Source organism: Cordyceps javanica, chromosome 6 (assembly GCF_051103115.1).
Source record: "Cordyceps javanica chromosome 6, complete sequence".
Taxonomy (NCBI): Eukaryota; Fungi; Ascomycota; class Sordariomycetes; order Hypocreales; family Cordycipitaceae; genus Cordyceps; species Cordyceps javanica.
The window spans coordinates 1,080,634-1,094,407 of NC_139300.1; the positions used below are offsets into that span (position 1 = coordinate 1,080,634).

Below are 13,774 nucleotides of genomic sequence, written 5' to 3' on the forward strand. Positions count from 1 at the left end.
GCGCGTCAAGGTCTGATATGATAGCCTACCTGCTTAGGTAGCCCGCTCGCTTGTAGTCTTTCATAATAAAGTCTAGAGTTTTCAGGCTTATGTATACTATCTCGATCGTCAACAAACATAAATAGTGGTGGTGTTTGTAAGATGGCTTGCGCTTCATGAATAGGCCTCCAAAAGCGGAAGCCCAGCCTCCGAGACTGGCTTCTGGAATCAGTGGAACATCTAAGGTGAACCTGCACTTCGTCAAAACATAGACAGCAAGGATCACTGAAGAGACGGGCCTTCCACTCCAAGGGTAGCTGCGGCACGCCGCTTAGTAAGATCCTCTTAACTAGTGTATGCCAGTTTATATGTTAAGGTGGCTATAGACGACTATATAATAAGACAAGAGATATTGCGGGAGAGAAAAAAGCAAAGGATTCTGCGTCAGCAGAAAGCATCAGTGCAAAAAAGCTCCTACACTAGCAAGAGAGGGGGGCCAGTCTTCCGAGTCGGCGATGAATACAAATTCGGAGATAGCCCAAGGTATCCCGCATGGTTTACAAATTAGCACTTTCGGTGATAGGCGAGAGCGCGGCCCAGAGTTTTGGGATTCTCATCTATTCTTCCTACCTGAGGCTATCGTACGTATCCCCACTACCAAACCCATTAGAATAGATAGTCCACAACAACGGACATCAGCGCCGTTTGCTCTGACCAGGGGCATGGACAAGGTCGCACTTTTTATTGGGCATTTAGTCTGTACTATGAAGTATTCACGGCTTCTGCTGACGACGGAGATTTCAATTGGGTGGTGACCCCCACTGCATGAAGACAAGACGGCACTAGTTGGTAGAATAGGCATGAAAAGACAGATAATATGAAACTTTCTGAATTCCTCCACTGAGCTAAACGGAGCTATGCATAGGTAGTTTTCTGGAGAGCCTGATTCGCTTCGGTCTTGGCTCATTTCTGCCAGCTTTTAGTGAGCTTGAGTTGCCAAGCTTTCGGTAAGCTTGAGTCGAGACTATAAAGCAGCAGACGTAGTTTCGGCAAATAACTCACAGTTAGTACGCGGGAATATTACCTGGCTAGAGACAAAAGGGTGATTAGCACTCGTGAATACGTACGTCATTATATCTTGGTGCTCTGCTTCTGAGTACACCGGGAGCCAGTGCTGCGACTCACAAGTCGCGAGTCATTTCAGAGGCGAGGCACAGTGCCGGTGGCACCGATATAAGAAGTATTGAATAAGTGATGGCAAACGGCGCATTGGCTCGAGTGACTTACATCCATTTATATAATATAAACCACGTGGACTTCAAGCCCCGCCTCAAGTAATGAGTTGCCTCGTTTGATCAGCTTAATGCCCTGATCTCGAGTTTTTCGTCTTGGGTTAAAATTGAACATTAGAACATAATGCATGGCGTAGCACGAGTCATATTTGAGGATGTGGACAGTATATCTAAGTACCCAATCCGCCCACCAAAATTCAAGTATCCCTTGGACAATGGCGGACATTCAAGTATGCCGATATTCAACTTTTACTGTCTCGCTCACAGCACCTTGCTGCATTTCTGGGTGTTCAAGTTAACCACTTAACCAGAAATGTTGTCAAAGAAAGAAAGGACGATGACAGCAAGGTTGTGCTGTACGAATGGGCATCTGAATTACCTTGGGGTTGTCGCAATTCCCCTTGCTAGGGCTCTGCGCCCCCTCTGCCACTGCAGCGCCTCTAGTTGGCGCCTTGGCATGCAACTTGATGCATTATCAAATACCCCAATGCAACGCTAAAAAGGCCCGACAATCACTACTCGGTATTCCTCGTGGGCGAAGTGTGGAGGTCTATCATAATATAGTGGTGGGTGTGTCACGTGTATTATTTGGTATCCATGCGCTCGGTAAGGCAGGAAAGGCCCGCTATAATCAGCCACAAACCGCCCACGTGGTGGAAACAACTGTTCAGTTCGTGGAGAGGCGGTGGAGAGGCGGGGAGAAGCGGAGATTAGTTCTTTTCCACCACTTAAAATAGGCATAATATAATAAGCGGGTTAGCTAATCAGAAACGCGGAGCCTCCTAATAGTATAGGCATAATAATACCTCCTCCTTATACTTAACACTAGCACTAGTACTATAAATAGTGTAAAATACTATACTATTATTCCTCTAATTTAATCTGGTTTAATTTAATTATTTACGTCTATTAGCGCCCTCGTGTAGGCTTTTAGACATACTATATTCAACGTAGTGAAGGTATTCCCAAAGACCTCCGTTCTTCAGTCGCTTAAAGGGCCCTACCTAGCAAACCTAATTAGATAGTTATATACTAGCTCCTCCCACCACCTTCCTTGACGTTACTTATGCTACGACGCTTAGAAAGTATATGAGACCAAGGCAGGCAATGGCCTCGTCGCTAATTTCTGGCTCTCTAGGCAGCAGCCAAAATACACCCCACTAGAATTATTATGTTAGAAACCATAACGGTTTTTACGGGGCGACACGGTCGAGTTTCTTCTTCACTCTCGGACCAAGAACTGAACAAAGCCCATTCTCAGGAGCGCTAGCGGCGATGGCCTATGTGCTTAGACGTATACCGGCTGGTTGTAAGCGCGTGACGATATTGACAAGGAACAGAGCTGCTGTCCAGTCGTTACAGAATCCACGCCAGCAATCAGGACAAGAATTCATCCGGTGCATATACGACTCAATACAAGATCACGAAGCGAATGGAGTCTCTACTTCAATTACTTGGATGCCAACAGAAAGCGATAATGAACTTCTTAACATGGCGAAGAGAAAAGCGAAGCACGCCACAAGAGACGGAGCGACACCTGAGCGACAATTTCCAGGGATGCTCTCCACCACATTCAACATTGAGAGGAAAAAACTGAAAGCAGAAAGAAGCTTCCCATAAAAAGTAGGGAAATACTCGAAAAGTATCGATATTGCATTACCAGGTGAACACACGAAGGCGCTGTACGAAAACCGACCATGGAACGAGAGAACAGTGCTGGCCCAGCTCAGGACCTAGTGCACCGAAACTCAGAGAGGTAATCTTTCGTTCTATCTTGGCGGGAAGTCTCCGTTAGATAGACCAAAATAGAAGCCAAACATGAAGGCGGTTTAAGCGACGATACGATTTACAATGGCCACAGGCCGACTGAACAACGACTAGGATAACCCTCACCCCAGCTACTTTCCGTGGTAACGCTGCATACAACACTCGTGTCGCTGATAACAGGCGCCACTTTAGCTACTGTAGATAGGACGCTAAACACTTGAGGAATAGCCTTCAAGCTAGCCAGTTAATACAAGCACCGTACGAGAACCCGTGCTACTAGGGAAAAGACGAGGACGAGAGCAGAAATAGGAGGAGGATGACCGCTCATGGGCTTGCAGGAGGCAGAGACGCCACTTTCGGACATATAAAGTAACTTAGCTAGTAAGCCCTATTAGCTTTTATAGTCACCGGGCGTAATAAACTTTTGGTTTGGTTTATAACTATGATCAGACTTGCAAATGAATAAATCAACTCAAATCTGGCTCCGGATTTGATTTAATTTGGAATCAGAAAATTCCAATCTGATTTAATTTGATTTGCCTGCTTGTCGATTTGATTTATTATGACTCATTTGGCTTGTTTGGATATTTAGATGACCTCACTTTTCTCCCAGGACGATATACACTGTGCAGCCCTATAATGTCCGCTTTAAGCCGTCCTCTCTGCGTAGTAACCATCTGCCCTGCTAGACTAAAAATGCGCTCTGGCTCGGAGGACATAGCTGGAACGGAGAATAGGTTAATGGCCATCCTTGACAGCCGCGGGTACTGGCGACGACGAAGAAGCCAGTACTGAATAGGGTCGTCCACTAGGCAACCTCCCGGGTCGGTCGTAGCTACCCACTCCGCATACTCGTCACGTCTGGTAGAAGTTGATGGTGCCGGCTGCGTGCTGAGCTTCCTCACCGAGGACATGAAATCGTCTAACTCTGTTGATCTCCTTGCCACTGTCGGCTGTTCGGGAATCGTATCTTGCTCGACGGAGAGGTTCCTATACTCGTGCCATAATTCTTCCACAGCCGCCTTGCCTCTAGACAGCCAATCTGGATGCTCCGCCCATTAAGACTCAACGGTTGACCAGCGGAACGCAGGATGCAGCACAAGGGCTGCGAGGTAGGCAGGACTATCCTCTGTGAGAGTGTAGTATTGGTCCAGCTTCATCCAACCTAAGTTGCAGCCAATCCGTAAATACGGTTTCTCATCTCGCTCATGCCGTACTTTAGACTCCTCTAGGTGCTTCAAAAGCCACTCCATTGTTAGAAGAACCTCCCAAGTTGCTCCAAATTTACCCTCTTTTGGGCGACCCTCGAGACGTTTGGTTGCTATTTTTAGTGGCCTTAAAATAGCCAAATATTCTGCGATCACAGACCAGTCATCAGCAGACATCTTGTCGTCGACTATTGCGGGCCTTTTCCGACTCTTCTTTGGCATCGGTCTCGCACCGTTCTGCGTTCTTCGACACACGTACTGATCCCACTCCGTCACCTCCGCCTGGATGAGGGAATCTAGTGCGTTCCAAAGCAGATATCCTCGCTCCATCATGGCTTCCGACGAATTCCAGCGAGTAGCGTTATCTGTGACGACATCGTACGTTGTGTAGTCGTCCAGGCCTAATGCAACGTTTTCCATAGACTGCAGCTTTCGGAGCTTCTCAATACGCTGGCCAGACCGTTGTACCCAGTGGATAGTGTTGTGAAGTTTACCTATTGGGCCTTTCGTTCTCCAGAGCCTAACATCGTCTTGAATTTCCTTCTCGGCCTGGCAGTCTTCTTCGAACGCATCGGCGTCTGTTCCGAACAGAATAGATCGAGCGACGAGGTTGATAATATGGCCACTGCACCGCAGACGCCGCTGCTGCTTATTGAAGCCTAATTCAACAGCTAAATGGTCGAGGCATGTGTCATTACTCTCTGCGTTGTCTGTGACAAAATACCCAATGCGGCCCTCGATGTTATATTCGTGAATTATCTCGCTTACTCGGTCGGCCAAGTTTTCGCCACTATGTCGGCTTTCAATACGCGGTAGGCCTAGGAGAAATGTGCGGAATTTCCCTTTATCGTCGAGAAAGTGAACAGTGAGGCCAAGGAGGGATGTGAACTTGCGAGAGGACCATGCGTCAAAGGAAATGTTGATGCGACTGAGTTAACGACCAAGTAATTCCGTCACAACACCCTTGCGGTGATTAAATGATCGTATGATCCACTCACGCATTGTACTGTGGGTAGGAAGGCTTCCAGAGTCGGTAATAGCACTGTTTGTGTATACCATAAGGTCGCGGAAGTACGGACTTTTAATCTTGTGGAATGGAATATTATCGCATGCCACCCAACGAACCAGTAGCTGTTGAAATCGAGCGGGTTCGAACGATGTCACGAATGCATTCATCAATGCTTGGTCCTTTGGCTGCCGGCAATCCAGGCCAACCATGTCGATCAGAGTGCGTTGTCTCTTTCTTTGCAGTGCTATCGGCCCATCTTTGTTGATGCGGTGGGTGTGTTCCATATGACCGTTCGCTTGGCTCGTCGATGCGGCATCGTACATGTGCGTGGTAGCTGTCTTCTTTCGGTGGCATGCTTTGCATAGCCAAAACCGGCGACCAGTTTCATCTTTCTCAATATCAAATCCATGCTCCCAAACCCAGCCTGTGCGTGGCCGTTTACGACGCCTGCTTATGAAGTAGCCCGGGATGCGATTCCAGTCAATACCTTCATATCCGATGTGGTCGACCGTGAGCAACGTGTCGTCAGATGTATCCCCCTTTATGCTCTGACGAGTCGATTTCGAAAGAGCTGCCTAAAACGTTCGAAGCGGCGCTCGATGTGGCGTAGTGTAAGTGGCGCTGTGTTTTTGTATCAGCATTTGCTTCCGGAGACATGGCGACAAGCCCAAGGCGAATGCAAATTATTTGCCGTTAAAGTAGATGGGAGAAAATATAAGAGGGGTTTACAGCGGTGTACATTCTACGGCGCGTCTACGTGTAAGAACGCATCGCGTTGGGAACGCGCTGGAAAAAGCAATGTGATCAGTGTGGCTGTCTGAGCGAGGTCTGCCTGCATAGCTGCGCTAGCTACCCTACACTTTTCATCCAAATTCGCAAATATTCAAATAAGGAAAAGGCAGACGAAAAAGCAGATTGCAACCGATTACGACGCCTGGTGGGCGTCGGTTGAAAGAACAGAGTATCAGAAGCTCGGCCTTAACGCTGAGCTGAAGAAACTCCCGGAACTCAGCCTGCCCCGACGCGTACTTGGCTACCTTCTGACAGCACGATCACAGCACGGAGACTTTGCGGAATACCACGAGAGATTCCACCCCGGACAGGCGACGCTGGAGTGCCCTTGTGGGCGCCAGAAGTCGCCCACCCATCTTTTCTACTGTAGGAAATTTCCTGGCGACCTCCGGGTTCGGCTTGCCCCCGATCCAGAGACGGCGATAGGGAAATTCCTTGGTAGATCCTACAAGATGTACGTGCGCATTGCTGACTCCTACTATTCGAAGATCAACAAGCGCACGTAACGCCGCGTAGGTGTACAAGCCTGGCGCGCTCTGTACAGTATTCAGCCCGAGTAGTTTGCGCTACTCGTAAAACCCTCAATCATTTCCTTTGTTTTGGGCGATAAACGCCACCGACATCAGGGCTCCCGCTGGTCCCCGTACAAAGACCAGGCGACAACAGTTGTTGGTGCAACGCGCTTGCGGCGGCGACCGCGGGCGCATTAAGCCAGCATCATCGTGATCCCGCTGACGGGTATCGATTCTGACAGATAAATGCCATCTGGCGCGACACTGCTACAGTTGGAGGATGATGGCAGGGAGAGTATTCCAGGGGCAACTAGTGAGAACATGGGTGCGATACGCGCTCTGTTGGCGGCCCACTTAGCGGGTACGACTGCACATTTATCCGTAGAAGGCTCGATAGCAAGTCCTAAAGCCTACTCTAGGGCGCAAACGGACGCAAATAATCAAATCAAAAAATCAAAATCAAATCAAATCAAATATTCAAATAAATCAAGCTGTTCAATTTGATTTAATTTAAGTAAAACATTTACACATTTGAGTTGATTTGATTTGCGAAAATCCTGATTTGATTTGGATATATTTGAAAATGATTTATTTGTTTGCAAGTCTGCCTTCTGGTTCGGATTCAAACCAATATCAGCGCGCTCTGATGGGTCTGGAATCGAAGCAAAGGAGCCTGAAGGTACATTGTGGGGATTCATGGAAGTCAGAGAGTGATAAAAGCTTGGCGACCCAAGTAGGGACTAGAAAAAATGCTTCCAACACTGATATTTATTGCCTTTTACCCCAGCCTGCGTTCAATCGTGATTGCCTGTGCTGTCTTCATTACTCCATGACAGTCTTTGCAAACTGACTTCTGGCCCGGATCTGGGGCCCAAAAAAGCTCAGCAGCCACGGCACGGCCGTCAACGCCAGTCCAAGCCCGCCTAGAAGACTCCCCGCGCCATGATACGTTAAATTCCGCAGCATTACGTGCGTAAATAGCGGAAATATGCCTGCCAGGAGATTGCGACACATGCTCTGCGCTGCCTGAGCCGACGATGAATATCTCCCGTATGTGTCGGCTAGGTAGTTGAAGACGGCGAGGTAGATGCTAAAGATGCCCATTGTGCATGCGCCAATGGCCAGCACGGGGAATATCCAGTGTATCTCTGGCCTAGATGTCCATCCGAACCAAAACAGCCCGGCTGGAAGAAGCACTGATTGGACACTGGTGGATAAAAGTCGGCTTTCCGGTGTGTTGGAGGTGCTTCTCTGCGGCCATATTCGTCGTAGCACGGGATCCTGCGCAATGGCAATGGTGGCGCTCAAAACAGATGCGGCCACAACGGCAACATAGACTAAGCCGACTTGGCGGCTGGAAAAGTCATACACGCTCCGGAATACAATGCCGATGCTGTTGAATTGCATGTACAAGATGGCCCATGCAAAGGAAACCCACAGCGAAAAGCAGAGGACAACGGGCTCAGAAATAAGCAATCGTAGTGGAAAGACGAAACTGCGGTAGATTATACCAATGTCTAGCTTCTCCTGGACCACGTCGGAATGGAAGCGTAGCTGGGATGTTTCATCATTCTCTGCCATCTTCTTGTTGAGCTGGTGACACAGCCTGGCTAAAATGACATTTCCTCGCGTCTCCTGGAACAGTACCAGAATCACTGCAGACGTTGCCGTAATCATAATCATCTGCAAGTAAAAGATCCAGCGCCATCCCAGGTAATCCACCATCGAGCCACTTACCAGCGGTCCCAAGCCCGTGCCGACCATGATCATGAGCGAGTACAGTGCCATTGGCGTATTCCGATGATCTCGGTCAAACACATCGCTGACGACGCCGCCCGTGAGCGTCGCAAACACCGACGCGCCCATGCCCGTCACGAACCTCGACACAAGCATGCCCGCGTAGCTCGCTGTCAGCGCGCAGCCCAGCGTGCCGAGCAAGAAGACGGCCCCGGCGCCCACAAACACCCAGTACCGCCCGTACGCCTCGCTCACCGGCGCCAGCACCATGGGCACGAAGCCAAAGCCGCTGACGAACAGGGTGATGCCGACTGCATACTCCGTCTCGGTGACGTTCCACCGCGCCCGCAGCGGCTGCGAGGCCAGCGCATAGGCACCGGCCGAGTAGGCGGCGAGGGCGGCAGCGATGTAGGGGCCGATGAGGATGACGAGCTTCCTTCGCAGCGGCCATTGCAAAGGTGACTGGTATTTGCTTTCTGGTATGGAGCTGCAAATATCTGCTGACCGGCGGTGGTCAAGCGCTGCTGTTTGGAGGATGGTCGTGAGAATGGCTGGGTTGCCGAGGACTTCGAGGCCGAGCCGTGACGCAACGTTTTGGCGTTCGGCGCGAGGTAATTCGTTCTTTTCTGGCAGCATTTGCGAGGCTATTTTCAAGGGGAATCAGGTTGAGTTGTAGCAAGTTGTTGCTTTCGCCGAAAGAAGAGTAATTCATTGTGCCCCCCCACCCGATTTCGGTGACATGTGGGTTATAAGAGGACATGGTGGTTGCCACATAACATGGGGTTGCAGAAATCTAATGGCGCCGAGCCTCCCGCTGTATGGAGAAAAGAACAATAACTATCCGTGGCATGATTATATTTTGCAGGCATCAATTTTTAGTAACTTCAAAGAACGACGGTCTTCTAGTCATGGGAACTGTGTTTTCGTTCAACGAGGCAAAGGCGGAGACCGGCACATTTGGACAATACGACCAGTGACATTACGTCCTAAGCAAGACGTTGACGCAAAAGGCAACACTTTAACAGGTGCAAATTGCAAAGGGGAAACGCGGGCCTAGTCCGCCCCTGAGAACAATGCAACGGCGCATGGGTATCAATGACCGACTTTGCGGGCCGAGAATGAGCGGGCAGCATCCGTGTTTCCGCGCGCAGTGGGTCGGTCAAGTTACTCTCGAATCTCGCGCCAGCTCGCCGCAACGCACTTGTCCCAGTCTTGCTAATTGTAGGCCGGCTCTCGTTCCAATTCCTCAGAGCATGACTCGTAGAGTCGTGGGGTGGCCTGGGGAAACCCATCCTTGGTTTGCGCACCAAATCGTGGGCGAAGGACACCCCATCGTCATGTTTCCCCCAAATCGGGATATGTTGGGGCTGGCATGGAGCTGAGCAACGACTCCCCCTCCTCTGGTCATACGGCTTGGTTCTGAATGACAATCTGGCTCCTTGACTTGCCCTTATTCGGGGACGAATGAAGACGAGGGGCTTCCCGGTTCATGGGTTCCCCGGAAACTGGGCGAATTGGAAAATGGTGCCGAGTCCTCGAATGATAAAAAGGTGTCAAAGTCCGGACTTTACTGACAGAGCATCACCCTGCTGCTGATACGAAGAAGCTCTGAAGCTTGTTTGTTAGACACCGAATATTCTATAACTGGCCAGTTGTCGTCGCTGAACCACATTCATTCTGCAAGTGCTTCTGTTCTGTCGAGCTCTCATCATTATCAGAATATCATGTCCTCCAGCCATGACATCCTAGCTACTCGCCCAGCTTTCTCCTGCGCCGAGGTCCTCGCCAACGACAAGTCTCTCTTCTTGTCCCTCTCGCCGTCTCTGATGCGCTTCTACGCCCTCCTCGCCCCCGCCTGTCTCGTCGTCTGCGCAACCAACGGCTACGACGGATCCGTCATGACCGGTCTCCAAGGCGTGTCCGCCTGGCGCGACCAGTTTGGCAGTCCGACCGGCGCCCTCCTCGGCATCACCAGCGCTTCCTACCCGCTAGGCGCCATCCTCTCCACGCCCGTCTCGTCCTGGCTCAGCGACGCGTACGGCCGCCGTTCATCCATCATCGTCGGCAGCTTCATCATGATTGTCGGCGTCGTCATGCAGTGCGCCAGCCACAGCATCGGGCTCTTCATTGGCGGACGCGTCGTCGTCGGCTTCGGCATCACGCTCGCCTTGACTGCGGCCCCCGTTCTCATCTCGGAGCTCGCGCACCCGCGCCACCGCGTCTTCTTTGGCTCGCTGTACAACACGTCGTTTTACTTGGGTGCACTGCTCGCCGGATGGGTCACATTTGGCAGTTACCGCATGGGCAGCACCTGGGCATGGCGTCTGCCGACGCTGCTCCAAGTTGCACCTGCGTGCTGCCAGGCCATCTTTGTCTGGTTCCTCGACGAGTCGCCCCGCTGGCTGTTTTACAATGGCCGCAGAGATCAAGCCCTCTCTGTCCTGATCCAGCGCCACGGAGACGGAGAGGTGACGGACCTTGTGCGTGCCGAGTTTTGGGAGATGAACGATGCCTTGATGGCCGAGGAGGAGGTTCAAGGCATCACGCTCAAGGCCTTTGTGTCATCAACTGCCAACAGAAAGCGTCTGGCTATTCTCGTGACTCTTGCCGTCTTTGGACAGTGGTCGGGCAACGGCCTGGTGTCCTACTACCTGACCAAGATCCTCAGCAGCGTCGGCATCACCCATCAGCGCGACCAGACTATGCTCAACGGTGTCGTCAGCACAGTCAATTACGCCACTTCCATCTGCGCTGCGGTGCTCTCGACCAAAATTGGGCGGCGTCAAATGTTCATTGGCGGCGGCATTGCCATGTTTCTCACCTTTTCTGCCCTGACCGCCAGCATTGCCGTATACAACGAGGACGGCTCTACAGCAGCTAGCAAGTCGGCCCTCGCTTTCATCTTCATTTATTATACCTCCTTCAACGTCTGCCTCAACCCCTTGTTGTTTCTCTACCCAACCGAGATTCTGCCATACCACATGCGTGCTATGGGTCTCAGCATCCTCGTATTTGCTACCAAAGCGGCTTCCTTCTTCAACCAGTTTGTGAACCCCATTGGCATGGACTCGCTGGGATGGAAGTACTACCTAGTCTACGTTGGTTGGTTGCTGGTGGAGATTTGCGTCTTCTACTTTCTCTACGTAGAAACAAAGGGCTACACACTGGAGAAGATTCAGGAAGCCTTTGGGGATGGTTTACCGGGTGAGAGGTTCGCAGACGGCGAGGATGCTTGCGAGAAAAAAATGCCTGAGCGGACAGAGGTGCACGTTGAGCGTGCCAAGCCCCCCGGGCATAATGTCTGATACTACTTCAATAGCACACAGTTGAGCTAATTCGTCTAATGAAATTTGTACATCTTCCTACAAAAATGTTCTTGTCGAATTAATGTGCCTCTGCACAACGGCCGACTACCTCTCAAAGCGCCATGACCTTGCGACGTCGTGGATTAGTCCAAGACGTCAAAAAACAGGGATTTACTACTTTGTGTGAACCAAATAACCATAAAACCACACTTTCTATGATACTATGATGATATCATCCAGTTGTTAATTCCCTCCGTCATCTTTACATTCTCTCGTCGTACCGAATACCTCTCTATTTTCCACATGGCCCTCATACCTTCAATTGCTGTCAACAACCCCTCATTCTAATCGATACAGTAGTATAAAGGCAATAGTCAAATCAATAAGAGGACTTTGATTACTTCTCAGGTATATATATGTTTACCTAAATTGACTTCTTTCCTGCTCAGGAATATTGCTTCTGGTCCACAAGCTCACTCGTCTGGCCATACTCCTGATAGAGAGACGGGAAGCTAGAGGCATTTGCCAACGCACTCCCCGCAGCATGAGTAAATACATAGTACTTGCCAAGATCAGCAATTCTGCTGACGTAGTGATTAAAATACGTGCCCCATTGGCGAGGGACCCCCGGGGCAAGCCCCGACAGAATCTGCACAAGGGCGCTGTAGCTGTGCTGCGCATCGACGTCAAAAGCCGGCTCAACCCACGACGTGGTGTCCAGAACCGCAGTTATATACGGTATCCGCTCAAACGACTCCTCATTCGTCTCGTCTGTACTATTTCCGCTCTCCGGCACAAACCCGCCACGCACGTCGTAAATAGACGCCTTGCCCACGGCCGCAAAAATAGCCGCCACGCCCGCCTCCTGCGTGTAGGTCTGGACCACGGCGCGAAACCCCTCGCAGTGCTCCCACCACTCGGTCCTTCCCGGCACCGAGTCGGCGCAAAACGGAAAGCTCGCAATGTGCAGGTGCGCCGGCTGCGAGGCGGCCGTGAAGCGCATCGTCGGCCACAGATTCTCCCAGCAGCTCAGAAACGTGACGGTGCCAAAGGGCAGCTTGACGGCCCGGATCGACGATATGTCGCCGTCGGAGAAGAGATTCCGCTCCGCGCCCGACGGACGCAGCTTGCGGTGCTTGTGGATCGTGGCGCCGTCGGGCCCGATGAGATACTGTCCCATGTATAACGCGTCGTCGGCAGGGGCGTGCTCGGCGAAGCTGACGACGGCGTACATTTTGTTGGCCGCAAAGGCTGCTGCGAGCCTTTTCCACTCGGGCCCGTCGTGCACCATGGCCTGGCTGGCGTACTGCGCAAAGTCGGGAGGCGTAAAATTGTAGTTTAGCGCGACAGGAAAGCTGAACGTCCTTGCATGTTAGCTTGGTATTCCATTTTCTTTCACTACTCATTTTGTGAGAATGGAGACCTACCCAGGAAAGTATAGCTCTGGGAACCCCATCATCTTGACCCCCTCGGCACCGGCTGCGTTGATGAAATCGACCGCCCTGTCAATGGTGGCATTCAAGTCAAGATTCACCCAGGTCCGGTTGTGACCGATTGGGTAGGCAAATTTCGCGGGAGGGTAGCGAACCGCAGCCACTTTAAGATTTTCAGGGTCCCATGAGAAGCCAGTCTTGTCGTCAACTCTTGTGGCTGCGCCATGAATGACAGTCGCCGTTGACAGGGCGAGGTAGAACTTGGCAAGATGCATGGAGCAGAGTTGTATTGAATGAGTCAACTAGAGTGTTATGACTCAATTCTCTTCTTGTTGATGGCAGCGCTCGCCTTTTATCCCACGGATTACTCTAAATGGCAAGGAAAATTAAATTTTACCTTCCTCCTAGTTGCGGGTCTTGGTCATGATGAGTCGCTTAACCTTAAATGTCTCTGTCGAGCATCTCCACCCGTTGTTCTATTTTCCGAGCAGTTGGTTTGTGTCCTATTCACCTTGGATTTGATATACGACAGGTGATCCAGTGATTCTTTTTCTTTTCTTTTTTTTTTCTTTTGCAGAAATGCCGCATTATGTCGTAGATCAGCCAGATATCAAGCTTACCCTGGCCCCGATACGTCGCTACCGCGAGTCAGTTATTCTTGCGGGGAGAAACGGAGCGTGTCCGCACTAATCCACTTCTTCCGGGGTACATATCTTGAGGACGAGATGGGGGAGTTGCTT

General features: G+C 50.8%; 4 protein-coding genes across 4 annotated transcripts; 1 reads left to right on the forward strand and 3 right to left on the reverse strand.

The window, feature by feature from the left end:
• Positions 1 to 4,412: 4,412 nt before the first annotated feature.
• V2A60_008788 (uncharacterized protein) lies at positions 4,413 to 5,248 on the reverse strand (the record flags this gene model as incomplete). The annotated part of the gene is given in 3 exon segments (XM_083260060.1): positions 4,413 to 4,490; positions 4,502 to 5,064; positions 5,245 to 5,248. The coding sequence occupies 3 exon segments, from the start codon at positions 5,246 to 5,248 to the stop codon at positions 4,413 to 4,415; spliced, it is 645 nt and encodes a 214-aa protein (XP_083116186.1).
• Positions 5,249 to 7,381: 2,133 nt separating this feature from the next.
• On the reverse strand, positions 7,382 to 8,932 carry V2A60_008789 (major facilitator superfamily domain-containing protein; the record flags this gene model as incomplete). The annotated part of the gene is made up of 1 exon (XM_083260061.1): positions 7,382 to 8,932. One exon carries the CDS (start codon positions 8,930 to 8,932, stop codon positions 7,382 to 7,384), a length of 1,551 nt encoding a protein of 516 aa, XP_083116187.1.
• Positions 8,933 to 10,020: 1,088 nt separating this feature from the next.
• Positions 10,021 to 11,601, forward strand: V2A60_008790 (general substrate transporter; the record flags this gene model as incomplete). The annotated part of the gene is made up of 1 exon (XM_083260062.1): positions 10,021 to 11,601. The coding sequence occupies one exon, from the start codon at positions 10,021 to 10,023 to the stop codon at positions 11,599 to 11,601; it is 1,581 nt and encodes a 526-aa protein (XP_083116188.1).
• Positions 11,602 to 12,046: 445 nt separating this feature from the next.
• On the reverse strand, positions 12,047 to 13,309 carry V2A60_008791 (uncharacterized protein; the record flags this gene model as incomplete). Its single annotated transcript, XM_083260063.1, has 2 exons — positions 12,047 to 12,965; positions 13,029 to 13,309. The coding sequence occupies 2 exons, from the start codon at positions 13,307 to 13,309 to the stop codon at positions 12,047 to 12,049; spliced, it is 1,200 nt and encodes a 399-aa protein (XP_083116189.1).
• Between the last annotated feature and the right edge of the window lie 465 nt (positions 13,310 to 13,774).